Here is a 21,203-nt window from a genome sequence, read left to right as displayed (position 1 = left end):
AAATATTGGTGGCATAATTTTAATTGTGGCTATGTTGTATTTCTTCTCTAGGATATACTTGCCTACATTTAATTTCTCCCCTCCAGAAGAAGCCTGGAGGGGAGATGCGGCTGACAGCACATGAGGTGGGGAATGGGCACTTTGTGTCATTAGGCCTCACTTCCTTGCTGCATAATGCTGCGATTCACAGGTCTATACATGGGAAGCATGGCCAAATTTATGCAATTCACATAGAATCACGTCATGTTGGCCTCGCCACTTCACCACGGACCCACTATTAGCGGCATTATCCTGTGTCCCACTCATTTCACTAGGAAGTGAATAGAATATGGTAGTGCCACCTCTCATGAACATTCCAGAATAGGTAAGTATTCCCAGTGCACACTTCTGCTTCTCTGTAAACCTATATATGTTGGAAGTGCAGCACTAGCAAAAAGGATTTTGCACTGTTCCTCTTCGTTTTTTTTTTTTTTTGCCCCTTAAATGACCACTTGTATTTTCTGTAGCATTAAACATTGTATATTTTGTGAGTGGGACGGGTTGTAATTTTATTATAACAGAGAATAATGTATAGCTATCCTTTCCACTTTGGTAAAACAATGTTTTTATTATTTGCAGAACACCGATACACAGGGACTAGCTGTACCAACCCCTTCTGTTCCATCGGGGTTTACAGACAATTCCTCAATAGGTAAGCTTCTGTTTTGCATGTCTGTCTGTTGTAGAATGCTTTGGCTTGATGCAGAGCAGTTGCTCATCTGTAGACGAGCATTTATAGGGCAATATTTAATTATGTCTATGTAGAAGTTGATAAATCCCAAATGGAAAGTCCAAGGCGCAAGTGTTTGGGGGTATGACGTTGTTTGACATCATTACGGTCCCCTGCTACACAATGACATCCAAAGGAGAAGAGCGGGGCCAACTCTCCTGGAAGTCTCCAGAATGCCACATCAACAATTCATTTGTCTCCTGGACCTTCCGGGAGAGTAGGCAAGAAAGGAAAGGCCTTTCTCCATTAGATCATAGAGGCAAGAGATTGGATTTAAAATTATTTGGAAAGAAACTGGGAGCAGTTGCATTGATTTATAGGGAGTGCCCATATAATATACCAGTAGAAGGTGGAGAATAGGTAATTATCAGTCCTATTGGGCTTGATGGTGAGTTGACTGCATACCTGTTTTAATTGGCCCAGCATTGCTTGCATAGAACTAAATGCGTATATTCACCCATATTCAGATATGTACACATCTGCACCTGCCCCATATAAATATGCTTACCCTATATTCATTGTTTTGGATGATATTGGAAAAAGGTTTATTGTTGCTTCCATCTAACTCTGCAGTGTGCAAAATTCTGTTGGCTTGAGCACCATTTATAATACGCAACGAGTTTTAAAACTCATTGCGTATGACCAAACTCGTTGTTAAACTATGTTTTTAGACTATGGGACTGATTTAACAACTTGTTTTAAAGTTAAACTATTAGCAGAGGGCACCTTTTTAAAGCTTTACTTCAATTGCTGAGCAGAGAATATTATCAAATATTTCATATACAAGTATACATGAAAAACAAGGGGGGGGGGGAGAAACTAGATGGGTTTTTATGGCCCATTAGATTAAATAATAAACTTTATTTTAACTGTTAGATGTGTCTGGAAATTGTTTTTTTATTTTCACGAGATGTCCTCAATTATTAAAACATAACATTTATTAATTAATTTAAAAAATGTTAAAATGGTATATTAACCATAATATAGTGAAATATCAAGTTAAAAATAATAGGAGAAATCAGTGAAACAAAGTAAAATGCAAGTGATCTAAAATAGTTTGCTGAAAAGATGTCCGTGGTTTTTTATCTTAAATTTTAGATCATAATAGCTTTACATGTTCTTATACTGATTACAGATACAGTTTAAATCAAGTTTACAAGGTTTTACTTGTGGAGATTTTAACGGTTACTATAAACGTCTGCTAAGTTTCAGAATGCCCCTAGGAAACTAGTTGACACACAGTAATATGGAGCATACACACGGTCAGATTTGTCAGATGGACGATTACATTAATTTTAATGCAGTCAAAAATCGTTCGTAGTTCAAATCTTTGGTAAAATCGTTCAAGTCTGACTGCAAACACATCAGATGTCAGATATTGTTATCTGACCATCGGGAACGCGAATCGGTCAAATCGTTCATCTGACGGGTCTTTTTTTTTTTTTTTTTTTTTTAATTATCGTTCAGATCTGAAGAAAAATCTGACCGTGTGTATGCTCCAATAGTTTGTCTCAATAGTGCTTCAATACTGTTAGCATTCATGCATTCAAGAGAAGTATATCAAATATGGATGCAATGCTTGATCAGGCAAACATTGTTTTAATGGATATTTTTTATAATTTGTCACAATACTTAACCATTTACACTGCACACCCATTTTCTAACCATTTACATTTCACGGCATATCCTTTATCTAACCATTTACACTGCACTGCATACCCATCATCCAGTGGCGTTACTATAAATTTTGCTCCCCACTGCCAAAAATATTTCTGACGCGCCCACCACCCCCCCCTATGGCATTTTGATAAAATAATTACAGGGCAATTTATATGCAATTTGGCTCCCAGTGCAAAAGTTAACGTGCCCCAACCCCCTAGACAGTTTGCAGTATATATTCTCCTGGTAGTAATGCCCCTTACACATTATTCTACACACCATAATGCCCATTACACATTGTGCCACACACTGTAATGCCTATTACCAAAGTGCCACTTACAGATTTGCCCCCTGACACCATTTTATACCCCACATTAAGGCTTCTAATTACTTTTAAATTACCTGCTCGTTGTCAGGGGTCTTATGCAGTGCCCCCAGTACCGGCCCCCCTATGCAGTGCCCCAGGTAGTGGTCCCCCTATGCAGTGCCCCTTATGTAATTCCCCCAGTAGTAGCCCCCCTTATATAGTGCCCCAGTACTAACCCCCCACCTGTGCCCCCAGTAGTAGTCCCCCCACCTGTGCAGTGCCCCCAGTAGTAGGCCCCCCACCTGTGCAGTGCCCCCAGTAGTAGGCCCCCCACCTGTGCAGTGCCCCCAGTAGTAGGCCCCCCACCTGTGCAGTGCCCCCAGTAGTAGGCCCCCCACCTGTGCAGTGCCCCCAGTAGTAGGCCCCCCACCTGTGCAGTGCCCCCAGTAGTAGGCCCCCCACCCCCTCAGCAGTGCCCCCAGTAGTAGGCCCCCCACCCCCTCAGCAGTGCCCCCAGTAGTAGGCCCCCCACCCCCTCAGCAGTGCCCTCAGTAGTAGGCCCCCCACCCCCTCAGCAGTGCCCCCAGTAGTAGGCCCCCCACCCCCTCAGCAGTGCCCCCAGTAGTAGGCCCCCCACCCCCTCAGCAGTGCCCCCAGTAGTAGGTGGCCCCCCTCCCCCTCAGCAGTGCCCCCAGTAGTAGGCGGCCCCCCTCCCCCTCAGCAGTGCCCCCAGCAGTAGTCCACCGAGCAGCACTCCTAGCAGCAGTCCCACCCAGCAGTGCCCCCAGCAGTAGTAGGCCCCCCTCCCCCTCAGCAGTGCCCCCAGCAGTAGTAGGCCCCCCTCCCCCTCAGCAGTGCCCCCAGCAGTAGTAGGCCCCCCTCCCCCTCAGCAGAGCCCCCAGCAGTAGTCCACCGAGCAGCACTCCTAGCAGCAGTCCCACCCAGCAGTGCCCCCAGTAGTAGTGACCCCCCCCCCCCCCCAGCCAGACACAGACCCTTGATCCCCGCTCCAACATCAGCTCCACCGTCTGGCGTCCTCCCGGGCCGGCCCTCTCTGCATGATGGGAGAGCTCTCCCATCAGCCACTGCGAGAGCCAGAAGATGCCCAGCTCCGGCAGTGGGTGCAGTAGCCGATGAGTCTGTTTTAGCAGCCGATGAGTCAAACAATCTCACAGCAGCCGGCGACTGTGTGTTTGTTATACTAATAGTGTAGTGCAGACGACACTTATGTGCTATCCGCACTACCGCCCTGCCTGGGTCCAGCAGGACCTCTAGCATCTGTCTCCTCAGAGGCGGCGCCCATTTTTGGAGGGCCTTTTTCTGCCGATTTCATGCGGACGGCTAGTCGCATGGAATCTGCAGCCACAGTGCCCCACAAGCCCTCGCGCCCCCAAGCCATCGCAGGGGCTGCGGGGGTGGTAGTTACGCCACTGCCATTATCTATGAAATCCCAGCGGCTTAATAGTTGCTGGGTGAAATACTGGCAGTGGAAGCCTGACAGCAGCAGAATCCCGACGGCGCAGGTAAGTCACCTAACCCTAACCCTCCCTTGGGGGTGTCTAACTCTAAAACTTCCGGGGTGGTGCCTAACATTAAGTCCCCCCCTGGGGGTCCTAACCCTAACCCTCCCTGGGAGGGGGGGTGCCTAACCTGAAGTTCCCCCGTTGGTCCTAACCCTCCACCCCTAACCCGAACTCTCCTCCTGCCTAACCCCTAACCGTAATACTCTGGATGTCAGCGGCCAGGATTCCAGCGCCGGTATTCTGACTGCCGGCATCCGACCACCGGGATGCAGACTACATCCCTTTGGGAGTATGCAAAAGACTATATGTGAATGAACAGCACATCAAACCTTGAAATGGTGCTACATGAATCTCATGCAGTGAATGAAATTAAGCTTTAGAAGTTACTGAATTAAAAGTGCAAATGAATATGTAATATGATTGTACTACAATTAAAACAGTAGGACTGGTGATATGCACTTATGCCACAGGCTGGGGAACACAAATCGACAAGTAATATTAGATCTAATCAAAACTTTAACATTAAGTGAAGCATTCCTTTTTCTGTGGTGGTATTTAATGATTTTATTATTTAAAAAAAAAAAATATCACATACTGTCAAATATTAATTGCGAGCTTAGACGGACACTTAAGGCTGGGGTAGACCTAACGAGATTTGTTTACATTGGTAGAAGAGAGGTGAATCCAATATAAAATAATGTACTGCCGTTTGTTTTCAAGCTATTAAAAGTTTTGCATGGTGGTTGAAAATTAATTTTAGTTTTTATTTGATTATAGGTAATGGACCAAAGTTGAATGGAAACTATAGAATGTATAGTTCGGTTGGAGATTTGCGTTTTAATAATTATGAGACTGATGATATCCCTGCACCACCATCTATGCCGCCGCCACCACCTCCTACCATGGCTCCTCCACCTCCACCAACACAAGAAAGTCCTCCTTCATCAGCGATTTCGTCTCCGGCATCTCCAAGCCCACCAGACTTTATACCACCCACACCAAATTCTGTAGCACCTAATCTTGTGAATCCAGTAAATCAGTCTACTTTATCAACAGTTGGTGAACAGACTCAAACAAATGTTTCCAAATGGAAATCTGAAACTGTTCTTAATGCAGTGTCAAAAGACCAACCCATGACTTTACCGAACAGGTTTTCTCTAAATCCTTCTTCCCATCCCTATGGACAGGCCATTTTTGACATGGAATCTAAATCCACTTTACCAAAGTATTCCAAGGTTCCGCCACCAGCTCCAAGCAGGACATCTTCAATGCAGCTGCAGGAACGTCAAAGCATTGGCTATGCCAACGAGCCTCCAAAATCACCAGTGCCATCTAGTTTTAATCCAAGTGTTCAGGCCAAACTTCTCTCTGCATCAGTGCAGGGACAAACCTCTATAAATGACACCTTGAACAAAAGAAAGTCAATGCTTATAATGGAAGATTTACAAGATTTGTCACAAAATTCTGATCATGGAATAGAAAAAACTGTTAATATCACAGATTCAGTTTGTTCCAAGCCTTCTTCCTTAAAGGCAATCCCTGATCTACAACACCCAGTTGAATTAGATAGTGACATTAAGAATAAAGAGAAATTAGAATCTGGATTTAACGAGTACCAAAGACAGTCCAACAAAATTAATACAATGAAAAGTGAGTTTGCATCAATGGATTCTGGGAAAAATAGGGACGGACCAAAGCATCTCCAGAACAGTACCGAATTTAATAAAATAGCACTTAAAAAAGATGGGTACACACAGGAAGGATATAAGAGCTCAAAACCTACTGTGAAAGTTATCTCAATTAAACCAATACTAGGGGAGATTTCGTCATATACAAATATACAGTCTAAACCCAATTCCTTAACAAGAAAAGAAATGGACACACTCCCTAAAGAGTTGGCAAGAATAGAACATAAAAGAAAATTAGAAATGGAAAGGAGTTCAGAAGAGTTTTCTCAAGAATCTACACCACCTACACCACCCCCTATGGCTCCTCCACCACCTCCAATGTTGTTCCCACAAAATCCACCATTGTCACTTGTCACAACTGCATCACCACCTGTGGTTCCGAATATAACACCACCAAGGAACTCAATTACCATGAATCATGTTGTCCCACCACCTGCTCCTCTAGCTTCAATCCCAACAGTACATCAGGCTTCACCATTGCCTTCTCCAAAACCAAAAACTGTTCTTGTTGCTCCTTCACCTCCATTACTTGCCCCACCACCACCGCCAAAAGCCCCACCAGCACCTCCACCTCTTCCAAACCCAGGTAGTACATCTAGTCAAGAGTCACAGTTAACTTTGCTGAAGGCACTGCAAGAAAAACAGCAGACACTAAAACAGGTCCCAAAAAAGTCTTTTGAAGTTAGACCTGCTCAGTCAGCTACCATCTCTAGTAATGATCAGAAAATCAGAGTTGGCAAAATAAAGGGTGAGTTAGAAGCTCTGTTCTCTCCAAAAACAGATCACAAAGGAGGTGAGCTTCAACCAGGTCTGGAAATAAATAAAAAGAATACCAATGGAAATGGTCCTCAGTCTAGAGGTGGAGAAAACACTTTAGTGAACTCATTGATGCTGAAAGTACCTCTAATGCCTGCTAAATTTGAAAAGGATGGTGATGCAGACACTACTGATTGGCTTCCCAAAAGTAATAAAATGGATATTCAGATCCCTGAACCAGACTACCTTCCACTAAGTCCCAAGCATAAAACTGAGAAGCCAAACTATTCAAATGTACAAAATGAAATTGCCAAACCCTCTGTACCATTACCAGTGCTGGATTCCCCTCCAAAAGATACTGTATTGAGCAATACCATTCCAACCTACAAACCCCATCATGAAAGGAAAGAATCAGCTGGAAGCTGGACCTTGAATCCATCAGTTGCTTCAAAACCAGATGGGAAAATAAAAATGGATATTGGTCCAAATACTACAGAAATCGTGTCTCCAACACCTTCTGTGAAGCTAGAATCTTCTATATCACAAGAAGAAAGTGACATAAAACACATTGATAAAGTAGAAGGTAATTCTCCCATGGCTTTGCTCATGGCTGCAAAGAAACGCGCAACAAAGGGAAATCGCTCTATAGAAAGTAGTAATCTGCCAAAAATTTCTGTTAAAAGTGGGCTTGTGACAAATCCATTGAACTCTCAGTATTATCCGGGGAATACTAACACTTTTGTGGTTATGCCCAAGAAAGAAAATGGAGGACAAATGAATGAAACAGAAGTCAATAGTTTAATTTCTAATCAAATCAATGACTCTGATAGCAAATCAAGCTGGAAAGAGGAAGAGTTCCAGTCACCTAGCTTAAGTAATTTGGGTTTGCATTCTCAAAAGTCAAATTATGAAAACTCTAGTCATCTGCATGTTGCTAACACAACTGGTCTACAGGCTTCAACTACAGACCGAAATGGAGAATATTGGAAGTCGAAATCTTCGATACTTGATTCGCCTACTTTCAATATTGCCTCTGTCCCATCACCTATTACAACTTCAGTTGCCAATGAGGACTTTGAATATGGAATAATACCTCCACCAGCAGAGTTCACAAACAGTCCAGCAGGACTAGGTGGCAACTTATACAGTATGCAACAGCAGGAACAATCATATATTCATGATAACAGTAAAAGTCTTAAATCTGATTTTGTATCAAATTATGAGTGGAATACATCTAGTGAGCCTTTGCCTTTTCATACATCCACTAGCAACAGTGACTTTGGCAAATACAGTGGTAATTACAGCACTGAATACACCAGAGATTCGCAGAAAGGCTCTCTGATTAAGAAACGACTGTACATGCCTGAACCTGAGCCAGAGAGTTCAAGGAGCTATGGAAAAAATATAGGTTCTCTAAGATCTTCTGCTATGCCAAAGTCCTATCTGTATAATCAGTCTGGCTCGAATATGGGTCCGGATCCACGGCGTTTCAGTCTTACTTCAAGATACGTGTCACAGGGGAGGAGAGTGTCTGCTGATAGCCTTAACAGAATGGCACCAACCATTACTGATATGAAATACAAATCTCAAAATTCTGAATATCTGGTTGGAAAACCACCAAACAAGTGAGTGTTTGCTTTTATTAAATAATACTTGTCAATAAGAAGTGCATAGGAGTAGATAAGTTCTTTTAATTGATTCACCTTTTAAGTGGAATACTACTGTATATTTTTTATATGCTTATATTGAATATTACATGGAGTTATGAGCTGTTCAATGGCTTGTGATCTTAGGGGGTCTGTACAAGAACATTCATTATGAAGAAACAGTTTACAAAGGAATGCTACATTCTATTCCATTGGTCTTGTTTAATTCCCTATAAAAAAAAAAAATATAAATTAGTATTATTCCTATGATTTGATAAAGGGGATCATAGGCATTTACAACACAAAGGTTTCTTCTAGTCAAACACTTTAGTGGAGTTTGAGAACCGTATGTTTTTGGGATTCCACTACCCTAAAAAAGACCTGTTAAGTGACACACTCCCCTTCACTGGTGCACATTGCATTTAAAGAGCATCAGAGTGACATATCCCCTAGCTGTCTTTGAATCAGGATGTTGGGACACTATCTGCTAATTTTGCCAGTTGGGAGGTATACTCAGAGAGAACATGAGGATGAACATTTGCTTCCATTGCATGGTCAACATTGGGCATTTAAACCAAAATCTGGGATAGGTGAAAAAAAAAAGGAAATTCAATCGTACTTCACATTGTCACAGACATTAAAATTGTGCTCAAAGAAAAATTGGGGCGGTTGCATCCTCATTTACCTTTTTTAAATTCGACTTTTTATTTTTTTCTCTTAAATTAACTTTCAGTCATGCATAACACAAAGCAATAGGTGTACTGGTGACAGTTAATCACAAAATTATATTAGACAATCAATTTTCAGAAAGTGCTTGCAAAATTGTCAAATGATGAAATGATCTATTTCCTTCAAGATTCTTTCACCAGGAATATAACTTTAAAAAAAAAAGACAAAATAATGCTCTAATCCTCAAAAGCACAATCCCTTAAAGTATGCAGTCGGGAAGCTGGCGGACCTAATCCCGACAGCCGGATTCCCGACTGACATTTCCCGGCAAGAGTCAAAAGACAGGCGTTGATATGCCGACGCCTGTTATTAGACATACGCCGACATCCTGATCGAAGGGGCGCCGTGCGCGGATAGCCGTGCGCGGGGGGGGTGTGGGGGGTTAGGTTTAGGGCACCCCCTGGGGGGAGGTTAGAGTTAGGCAAATCCCCCCCCCCCCCTTAGGGACTTAGGTTTAGGTGGCGGGATGGGGGGGGTTAGGTTTAGGCACTTTTGGCAGGGGGGGATATGTTAGGGTTAGGTACCACTAGGAGAGGGTTGGGGGTTGAATTAGCTTTTGCCTGAGGACGATCAGGATTTCCACTGCTGCCGGGATGCTGGTGTCGGGATCACACACACAAATGAAACACCCATTTGTTAACACCACAAAATTCTCAGCCATAATTGCGTAACCAGTTAACACTAATGCAACCACACATAATGCATGGGAGTACTAGACAGAGGGAAAAACAGCAGCAGAACATCACCTAGAGTGCCCCCCTAAATATGACCTAACAAAAATGTCAGATTTAGAAGTGATCCCTCTAATGTCTATTGCATCATTTCAGGAATTGGTGGCTTGTGTAGAACCTACTGTAGGTAATGCTTTTCAGCTCAAACTGTAAACTCTTTACAAATGTTGCTAACAATATTGGTGTATAATCTGGTTACTTTTGCATCAAATATATGGTTAATTATCTATTAGGGGAAAAACACAAGATTTATAGATGGAAGGGTTCCAAATGCTTGATTTTGATATAAATAGTAAAAAATATGTGCTAGTATTTCCCAAGCCCTCTTACAGGGGTATTCAATATGGGTGCGATAACATCGTTTTTGCGTTAATATCAGAGGTATGACGTAATTATCGCAGGTTTTACTTTTACACCCTATTCAATTTGAAAAAAAACGGTGATAACTTTTCACCATTGAAAAGGTGTCGAAAAAAAGTGCAGAATTGGGGTTTAGGGGTGCAGGCTTAAGAAAAATAGCCTGCACCCCTGAGAATGACATTTAAAAAAGAACTGTTAAAAAAAAAAATAGGGACACCCCAAAAAATGTATTTAAAAATTGGGAAAAAATTGTTAAACAATAGGGAAATAGGTACAGGGCTATTTTGCAAGTATGCTGCAGATGTTTTCTAGAATAGAATTATAGCGGCAGGTGCACAAATGCAGAATTTTTAAAAAATTACTTTAGGGACACCAAAATATGCAAGTACCCATTTTCATGTACCCCAAATTTGATGGGACCACTTAAAAAAACGAAACAAATAACCTAAGTGCTCTTCTGCATCACTTCTTCAATGTCGGGAAAAAAACACCTGCTGCGGCTATTTAAATCCCCGACTTTCAATTAAAGGCTAAAACGGGGGTACCCATAGTGTTCCCCCATGTTTTTACAACTTTAGGGGGGTCTTACAATTATTTTAAGGAAAAATTCGTAACTTTACGCAAATCCAACTTCGGAGTTTCCCGTTTTCGTGAATTTTATATTGAATATGGGGATAAGCGGGATCGCGCACTAGACTTTAATGCAGGAAAAAACTCCGGTATGAAACGTTAACTTCAACAGTGAAGTTAACGTTTCATATTGAATACCCCTCTTAGAGAGGGAACTGCACCATTGGCAACTATTACAGTATGAGAGCAGGGTTGAGAGACCGAGAGCACTGTAGTAGACATGCGTGGTGGTGGAGAAACTAGAATTATGGAGAGGGTGCCAGTGTTGCAAAAATGTTTTGGGTATCATCCTTTCACTCTAATCACTTAACTTGTTAAAAATAATTTGGTAAATTTTATATTTGTATTCTCGCCCTACATCTCCTTATATAGACCATATATGAGGAGGTTTTTAGGCTATGTTGACAGGTGGCGATAATATGCTCAGACACAGCTTCGGTATATGTATGGTTATATTAATATAATTATGATCTTCAGTGTATTGGCATAATAGTCCAACCAGATTCCACTAATGTTTTATGCTGGAAATGTTTCACACATAGGGCCATATTCAATATGGGGCAAAAGTCCGTTATCGGCAATAATTTATCGCCGATGACGTGATTTTCGCCTATTTCCAATATCCCCGTATTCAATTTCACTGACTTTTCGCAGGTGTGAAAATTCAATGTAAAAAAAATTGGGATCATTTTTTGCTTGCCTTTAGCAGGCGAAAAATTAGTGTAGAATTGGAGTTTAGGGGTGCAGGCTTAAAAAAATACCTGCACCCCTGGGAAAGGTCCCTAAAAAGTGTCTGTGTATATTAAAAAAAAAAAAAAAAAAAAAATCGGGACAACCCCAAACCCTCCCAGCCCCCGCCCTCCCCCCACAAAAAAATTTACATTTTGGGGTTATAAATAAATAATGGGAACATATTCTAAAGTACCCAAATAGATTCCACAGGGGTTGAAGAATTTTTAAAAATCATTTAAGGGACTAAAAAATATGCTTGCACCCAGTGGCGTAACTAGGGCAGGGCGAGCGGGGTTCGTGCCCTGGGCACCGTTGGACCGGCGGCGGCGCCGCCGGCCATGGTACCGGCCCGCCCGCCCTAGTTAGCCAGTGTAGCGCCGACCGCAATGAGTGCGGTCAGCGCTACACATTTGCACAGGACCGGCGCTAGGCTTCCAGCGTCGGTCCTGTGCTGCACGCCTGAGCCCGTTCCCTCCCCCTGAGCGCTTGCCCAATAGGGCCAGGAGGCGGGCTCAGGCTGTGCATAACACACGCATCGCTGGCGGCGATGCGTGTGTTAAACAGCAGCCAATGAGAGTCAGATAGACTCTCATTGACTGCTGCAGCACCCACTGCAAGAGCCGGACTTCCGTCCGGCTCCTGCAGTGGGTAATGGGACTGACGTCATGACGTCAGTCCCATAATGCTGAGCGCACCAGCCCGGGCGGACTGGAGGGCGGGATCGGCATCGCGGACAGGAGCAGCGTGGAATCAGGTAAGTGTATTTTTATATATATTTATTTATTTTTAAACCTACATGCACAACGGGGGAGGGGTTGGCTACTACTGGGGGGGACATCTACTGGGGGTGCCATTGGGAGGACCTCTACTGGGGGGGGGCTACTCTACTGGGGACTACTACTTGGGGGGGGACTACCACTGGGGGCATTCTAAAAGGGGCCTAGTATTACTAGAGGCACTGCACTCGGGGGACCACTAATGGGGGCAATAATAGGAAGGGCCACTACAGGGACCACTGGATAGGGGGGGGGGTCACTACTGGGAGCCTGCATCAGGGGGACCACTACTGGGGGCACTGCATGGGAGGGTGGGACACTACTGCTGGGGGCACTATATAAGGGGCTTACTGCTAGGGGCACTGTGGGGACCACTACAGGGGGCACTCTATAGGGGGGATCACTACAGGGTGCCTGCATAAGGGGACCACTACTGGGAAAACTGCATGGGGGGGACTACTGTTGGGGGCACTATATAAAAGGGCACTGCATAAGGGGATACCGCTACTGGGCGCACTGCATTGTGGGGACTGCTACTGGGGGCACTGCATAAGGGGGAACACTACGTGGGGCACTGCATTTGGGGGGGCCACTACTGGGGGTACTGAGTAAGGGGAACTAATTGGGGGCTGCATAAGAGGGACCACTACTGGGGATACTGTATAAGGGGCACTACTATGGGCCTGCATGAGAGGGAACACAACTGCATACTGGGGGTACTACTGGGGTTAAGGTGCATATGGATAGGAATGTTCAGTTTGAAAATAAAGGGGTGTGTCATGTTGACACGCCCCATTTTTAAGTGACCAAGCGCATTTTTTGTCGCGCACGCCTTCGGCGCGCGCACATGGGGGGGCGGCTCCCTTTTCAAATTTGCCCTGGGCTCCAAATACCCTAGTTATGCCACTGCTTGCACCCATTTTCAAGTACCCCAGATTTGATGGCCATAGTTGTTTTTCCCCAAAAAACCTTCTAAATGCTCTTCTGCATCACCTTCTTCAAAGCCTCATTTATGCACCTGCCGCGGCTATTTAAAACCCAACTTTCTTCTGCAGGCACAAACTGGGGTACCCATAGTGATCCCCCATGTCTGGACATCTTTAGGGGAGTCCTAGGATGTTTTCCCAAAAATTCCAGGTTTTTTTTCGCTGATCCAAGTTTCACCGGTTCCCGATTTCGCCTACTTTGGAATTGAATACGGGGAATAGCGGGCAGGCACGTGCGCAATACTTTTCCGCCTGGAAAACAGGTGAAGGAGGCAAAAAGTCCAGCAGGCGAAAAGTCTGGACCTTTCGACTCAAATTGAATACGGGCCATAGAGGGAAAAAAAATGTATCAAAGCCCCCTGGCCAGTGATGGTTATTGGAATGTAAGCTCTTACGAGCAGGGCCCTCTACCCTCTTGTGCTTCTCCCTACTTTAGTTTCATCTACTTCTTACTCACCACTAGGGCACCTAACACTTGGTTGCTTATGCTCTGTTGCTTATCTGGGTGTTAGGGTCACTAATGTAGCAATATATATTATCCATGTCCTGATCCTGTAGTGTATTGTTCTGTAAGTCTCTTGTCTACAACTTGAATATGTACTTTGTAAGGCTCTGCGGAACATTTTGTGGCGCCATATAAGTAGATGATGATGATTGCCAGTGTCACTGGCAAAAGCTTCACCATGCAAAACATGAGGAAGCCTATTTAAAAAGGATTGTGGTGGTAACTGTATACTGCTTCACTGGTTTTCCTGGGATCGTTTCCCAACTAGGAATATCTATATGCATGATATTTTTCTTTGGCATCAAGCTTGTTGCTGGACACTAGTCCCCTATGTTTGCAGGACTTCACAAGCTAAAGAGATTGCCAAAGGCGCACAATAGTAACAACAATAACAATTGAAGTCTCTGGTTACATGGATCTGAGGTGATCTTCCAGTAGATCTTCTACACAACCCTTTCCATGATGTAATGATGCAGTACCTCTCCACTTTACTCTGTTCTTACCCACTGCCATCACACACTTGTAAATGTTTTATGCTTGTGAGAAGATCATTCTGTGGGAGTTGGGTACAGAGCTGACCTAAACTGCAGCCATCACTAACCTTATATATGTGAGAGGTTTAGAGGATTTTGTTTTGCATTTGAAATGCATGTCTGTAGTTAGTGTATTCCCTGTAATGATTGGCATCCATTTTGGATGGAAAATTGTGTTTTTCAGGGCTTGGTTGTCTCTGTCTTGGTTCCTATGGGTAGTGGACAGGTTGGGCTTGAGTACTATTGTAGTGATAGTACAGGCATTCAGCTCTGAGCCTTTAAAAATTGTGGTGGAGTGTAGAAGAGGAAGGTGTCAACAAGGACATGTTTTACGCAGATATTTTTTGTTTATATCTGTGAATAGTACTTTGACAATGTCAGTGATCCTCCACTTTGCTGTTATTCACACTGTTATATAATTTTAATGATTTTTTTTCTTAACGTCTGTGGCCATAACACTGAAGTTGATATGTTGAGAGAGTATTCAGTCAAATAAACTTTCAAGTAATGGATGCTTGACATGTGAAACTATACTACTACACTGCATTTGTGTACAGGAAAAACAATTTGTTTAATATTTTAAGATATTATATGAAAGCCTTCATTATAGCTATAGTTCATTTTACCCTGATTCACTTTTACCCATCAGTTTCTTGAATCTAATAATCAAGCAGACAATGTCTAATAAACCTGAGAAATGATAACTAAATTTAGACTTTGTTCCTAGGTTTGGTGACTGTTAATGTTATGTATTTATTTTTATTGTACTATATTTAAATGTGAAAGGTGTATTATATGCTGTTGAGATTGAAGGCTGAAATTCCACAGGTTCTCCCTCAGCAGGTAGGTCTTGCACCTGAGCAGACAAATAATTGGATAGAGATATAATGGAAGAATATGCAGGTCTACTGTGTTTTTTTTTTTTTTTTTTTTTTTTCTTTATGGGAATATTGGCATATTTTATGCATGAATTTTATACCAAAATGTGTAACAGTTAATTAATCCTGTTTGTCTTAATCTCCCTTTTTGTTTGCATTCAGCAAGAAACATGCTTGTTTAATTTGTTACATTTCTTAGATAGTAATATAAATCTTAACTGGTTGTTTTTTGTTTTGTTCTCTTTGCTCTATTTTTAGACCACAAAGCACCTACCAGCAAGGCATGACATTCACTGTCAGACCGGGTACCAGGCAGCCGATTTCTCAAACGTATCAAGGAGGCTATCTCTGAGCATGCTATGCTCTGAATGCAAGGTTCCCGACATCTTGTCTGCAAACTAACAAAAAGTCTCTTTCGAGAGATTGCTGGTTTGATGCAGTGACTTTTGAATTTTGCAACGGAAGGTTATTCCTTAACGTACGAGTTTAGCAGAAATTATTGTAAAATGGTGTTTGCTATTTGCAATATCCTCTTATGTGTTCCACAAAATGGTTATCTGACCAAGATGAAATTGGCTTATAATAGAATTGCTTTATTATTGTTGCTGGTTGTACTCTACCAACGTATACAAAATACTATTTGTCAATGTTTCAACTTTATATTAATATTGTATCATAGAAAACGTGAGCAAAAAATATATATATTTTGGAGGAACACCAATTATAATACTTTAAAATATCAATACGAAGTTGGGTTCTAGTTTCAGCTTAATATATTCTGTTTTAGAAAGAAAGATATTGCAAATCTGGCAGTTTTTATTGTTTAACATTAGTGTTTTTTCCCTCTCTGCTTTGAGATATTCGTTCATCTATTGTTTTGTCTTATTGTCATGTATCTAATTGTTTTGTTTAAATATTTTTGAAGTGAGGTTTATATGCAGTTATGTTTTATAAGTGTATAAATATCTATTAAAAAGATGGTCGGTGTAGATGATGTACATATTATTTTAAAGGAAATCTCCATGAGGATTTTCTAAAGAAAGCACTTTTGTTTGTATATTCAATGTATATATGTGCATCAGGTGTCCTTTTTATGTGCCTTTATTTCTCATATATATTTAGAAGACAATGTAACAGTCTGGTTCTGCCTTTTCATTGAGGCTACATAAAGCTTCTGCATGTTCTTTCCTCAATGTTATTTTACAGTTATTAAAATATTTTATGCAAAATATTCCATGGAGACTTTTTTTTTTTTTTCTTTTGAGACTTTCCATGTACAGGTTGTTTACTTTTTTTTTCTAACCACTTGTTTACATGGCTGAACACCGCACTCTGCAATGTGAGGTTCTATGTACATGCGCAAAGCACTGTACGAGTGATGTGCAGTGCACACATCTCCCATCCTTAAAGGAGCTTTACATTGTGCATTTTACCATGCCGCCAAGGAAAATAGTGTTGAGTTCCGTCACTGGCATTCACAAGCTATTACAATATGTACACACTGACATCACATTCCATTTTCTCTCCCCTTTTATTGCGGAAAAAGTACATACTTGAATAAGTGTGGATTGATTATTTCCGCAGTCATGAATACATAATATACCCCATCATGTACAATGTAACGTATGCAGCCATTCCCTCGATAATAAAGATTCCTTATCCTTTCCTTATTGCCGGAGATAAGGAGTAATCTTTATTCAGCTAAATGTATTATTATTGAGTCGCTGGGACAGGGGCTGCGCATGCACTGATGATCGGCATACAGTATATTCCAGTGGGCAGCAGAAAAACAAAAAAATCACATGTTCATCAGTCGCCAGAGGAAGGAGACACAGCTGCACATTGCTAGACTGGTAACTGTTGATAAATATCAGTGGTGCAATCATGAACTGCAGCAATACTGAATATATATATATATATATATATATGTGTGTGTGTGTGTATATTTAAATTCAGTGTGCCAATCAATCAATCAATGCATAAACACAATACTGTGAAAAGTTTTTTTGCAATGCAATAAATAAATGGACTTTTGGAACAAAGTAAATTTGTGTCACAGACGCCAGATATAGCACAGGTACCATACAGGCCGGCGTCTTCCCCACGTTAAAACCCGGATCCAAGTGGGTATTGGTTTATCTGGAATTGAGAACAAGAAAGAAGGGGCCCCACATAGTGCATGAAACTGTAAAACAGATTTTATTGCAGACAGCGGACATAACTCGTTCAATGAATATGCGTACCACAATTAGCGTTCCGATACCACCAGCCTCCTAACGAAGTCTATGACGAAACTCGTTGGGGCGTGGTCTGGCGTTTTTCCATTACTGATCGAATAGCCGACTGAGTCCCCGGAGACGTTCGGGTGATATTCAGGCTTCTTCATTTTTATTACTTGCGGTGGTATTGGACCACTGATTGTGGTACGCATATTCATTGAGCGAGTTTTATGTCCGCTGTCTGCAATAAAATCTGTTTTACAGTTTCATGCACTATGTGGTGCCCCTTCTTTCTTGTTCTCAATTCCAGATATATATATATATATATATATATATATATATATATCTCCAGAAGGACACACTCACCAAGGAGACAATTCAATATTGTTTATTCAATTATTCAAATGGTTTGGTAACAGCAGGTTATAGCAGCATATGGATAGTAGCGACGTTTCAGTCCCTCCAGGACCATTGTCAAGCCAGCAGCCAGTCATAACCTTTAGATACAAATACGATACAGCCTCAGCCCCTGCTGCTACCATACCATTTGAATCATGGAATAAACAATATTGAATTGTCTACTTGGTGAGTGCGTCCTTCTGGATATTTATATTTGCCTACCGTCTCTGAACAAGACTGAATTGGCTGGAATGCACCCCGATTGCTGTGATTAACTCAGATATCTATCTATGTCCCGCACTCACATCTATCTATCCAGATTGGTCCACACTCACGTCATAATACACAATATGCTGGGGTGACTACCCAAATAGGACCAAAATGTCCTTACAAAAATCGAAAGCACCTCCAGGGGTGCACTCACCAGTCTTCATAAAAACATTTTTTTATTCCATATCCATCTAGGAACAAAGCAGCATGGACAAAGGTCCATGCACCCCTGGAAGTGGTTGGTGCCAAAATATGGATTACAACAGTAGACAAATAGTGGTGTCCACTGTGTACTTAACCCTACCTCTGCACAACACAACTGATGGTCTCAAAAACACATTAAGAAGGCAAGTAATTCCACAGATTGACTCTTTCCAAGGCACACCTGTTAATTCAAAACCATTCCAGGAGACTACCTCATGAAGCTGAGAGAATGCCAAGAGTGTGCAAAGCTGTCATCCAAGCAAAAGGGGGCTACTTTGAGGAATCTAAAATATAAAACATATTTTAATTTGTTTAACACTTTTTTTGTTTACAACATAATTCAATGTGTGTTCTTTCATAGTTTTGATGTCTTCAGTATTAACCACTTGCCTGGCATGGTCGTATCAGATACGACCAGTCAGGAAAGCTCTGTGGGCGGCAGCTGGAAAATAAGTTTCTAGCAGCCGCCAATCACAGAGGGACCTCCTGTCCTTCTCTCCCTCCTCCGGAGCTAGCAGCAGCCCGGCGGCTGATGGCAGAGCAGCCGCCGGGCAGAGAAAGACAGCGCTATCAGCGCTGTCCTTCTCTCTCTCTCCACCCCCGCTAGCAGCAGCCCGGCAGCTGCAAACTAGACAGAGCAGCCGCCGGGCAATTAGAAGGTAGAGCTTTCAGCGCTGACCTTTTCTCTGCCCCCTCCCTGTCCCAATGCCCTGTTAGCGGCTCTATATATATAATAAATATATATATATATTTATTATACACTGTGTGTGTATGTATGTATGTATGTATGTATGTATATATATATATATATATATATATATGTATGTATGTGTGTGGAGCCCCCCAACCGATGTCAAACAATCGGCCGTCGATGGTACAGCTGTCAATGACCAGAACTACAGTATACCATAAAAATTTTAATTTTTATGGTGTTTAAAAAAAATAAAAATAAAATGAGTTGAAATCGTTTTAAAAAGATGTTCTTGACCTAATTCAATCATAAAAAAAAACAATTTCGGAGCGGTTTTTGGGAAAAAAAAAATTTGTCAGTTAAGTGGTTAATCTACTATGTTGAAAATAATTTAAACAAAAACCATTGAATGAGAAGGTGTCCAAAGTTTTGATGCTTTAATGCACAGGTTCTCAAACTCTGTCCTCAGGACCCCAAACAGTGCATGTTGTGCAGATCTCCTCACATAATTACTAGTGAAATAATTAGCTGCACCTGTGGATCTTTTAAAACATGTCAGTGAGTAATAAATACACCTGTGCACCTGCTGGGTGACCTGGAAAATGTGAACTGTGTGGCGTCCTGAGGACCGAGTTTGAGAACCACTGCTTTAATGCATCGTTTTCAAGATAATGTGTCTAGAAAACGATGCATTGAAACGTTGAAACTTCACCTGCCTGGTATTGCTGTTTATACCGGAGTGCCGCTGATATTGTGAATATATTGGGGAAGTTGCCAGGCTTTATTTTTACTTGGGAGTGCCATCCTGTATGACTGTAAAAAAAAATAAAAAAATATATATATAGATATATATATATATATATTACCACATCCTACATTTGCAAGCGATCTTCACCCACTCATAATATACTTCTTGTTTCGGCAAATCCTTCTAAATGCATTATCTCCTCATTCATAGGATATATGACAATAAAAATGATATATCTCACTTTATGCATCTGTTAATAGCTGATGACTACATAGGGTGTGTAATTATAGGTGGAGTGAATCATTATTTGAAACACACCGTACAAAAACTACATGTGCCAACATGTAACTGCCTAGCAATAGCGAATACACTCATCTGCTATAACAACGGAGACCTCGCATTTCCAGCAAAGCCAGTTTTTAGATTTTACTTTTGAGATATTACTGTAGCTTAAACCATGCAGATGTGTTTTGCTTAGGTAAAATAAAATTTAGACATTCTGTACTTAGTGACATTTTTGACCTGCCCTTTGGGAGATTTTGGAGGGGAGGTCAAATGGTTAACTACATGTTACAGCCCCCATGCGTAATACTATGGTTTTGAATCATTATGGCACGATTTGCTGCAAATAATTTCAAGCCCCACCACTAGGAAATTGGTTTAGAGGCAAGAAGGTGGCTTGCTTTTCTGGGGGAACGCCCAAAATTTCACATTCAGGCAGTACATTGTTGCAATAAATTTTGATTTTATTTGCAAGTTAAATGGGAATAAATTATATGAAATTGTAGGTTACCTGTAAACAGTAGTTTTGTGTACCAGTAAATGCTGTTTTGAATTGGAGATGCAATTTTTGAGCTCTGCTTTTATTTCACCATTTTGTGGAATGCCATCTCACACTATAAATAGAATTTAATGATGAATGTAATAGTCAATTGAACCTGCTGTGTTGTGAGGTTGGGGTAGGACTAGGATCACTTAACATGAAAATCAACCATAAAATTTGTAGTTTTCTGGCAAGATCGGTATGAGGGCAGATGTTCCACAGACCTTTTTGTGAAATTCTTATTGGTGTCCGGGTTATACCAATATTTGGGTTGGGTATGAAATACTGACTACTGGGAAGTCGTCTGACTAAATCTCAATGCCACAAGCCCAAATGCTGAAGATCCCGACTGGGGCTGGAAAGTACCCTAACCCTCCCTTAGTGGTAACCTCCTCTGGGGTGCCTAAATCTAACCCCCCTCCAGGGTTACCTCAAACTAACCCCTGCACTCTTAACCTAACCCTCCCGGGCTGGTGCCTAATTCGATGTGCCCCGGGTGAGTCCGTCCGTCCCCTGCGGCTAAGCGCTAACACTGCTCTATTTACCTTTGATCAGGAAGCAGTCTGTCTAGAGTCCGACGTGGGATGTAGACGGGTGTCGGGATTTTGAGGCCTGTCTTTAAATTCCTGTGTCTAAATACC

At 41.9% G+C, this 21,203-nt stretch overlaps 1 protein-coding gene across 1 annotated transcript in view; it reads left to right on the top strand.

The window, feature by feature from the left end:
- Positions 1–16,424, top strand: part of LOC148521245 (uncharacterized) — a 76,813-nt gene extending 60,389 nt beyond the window's left edge. The window contains exons 3-5 of the mRNA XM_088475431.1: positions 619–691; positions 5,036–8,327; positions 15,467–16,424. Of these exons, the coding sequence (XP_088331557.1) occupies positions 619–691; positions 5,036–8,327; positions 15,467–15,560 (3,459 nt within the window). The 3' untranslated portion in view covers positions 15,561–16,424. The remainder of the gene's footprint in view (positions 1–618; positions 692–5,035; positions 8,328–15,466) is intronic.
- Positions 16,425–21,203: the final 4,779 nt, after the last annotated feature.

Source organism: Taudactylus pleione, unplaced genomic scaffold, assembly GCF_031769625.1.
Source record: "Taudactylus pleione unplaced genomic scaffold, aTauple2 ptg000172l, whole genome shotgun sequence".
Taxonomy (NCBI): Eukaryota; Metazoa; Chordata; class Amphibia; order Anura; family Myobatrachidae; genus Taudactylus; species Taudactylus pleione.
The sequence above is the reverse complement of the archived record's forward strand: the minus strand, read 5'-3'. Positions and strand labels throughout refer to the sequence as shown.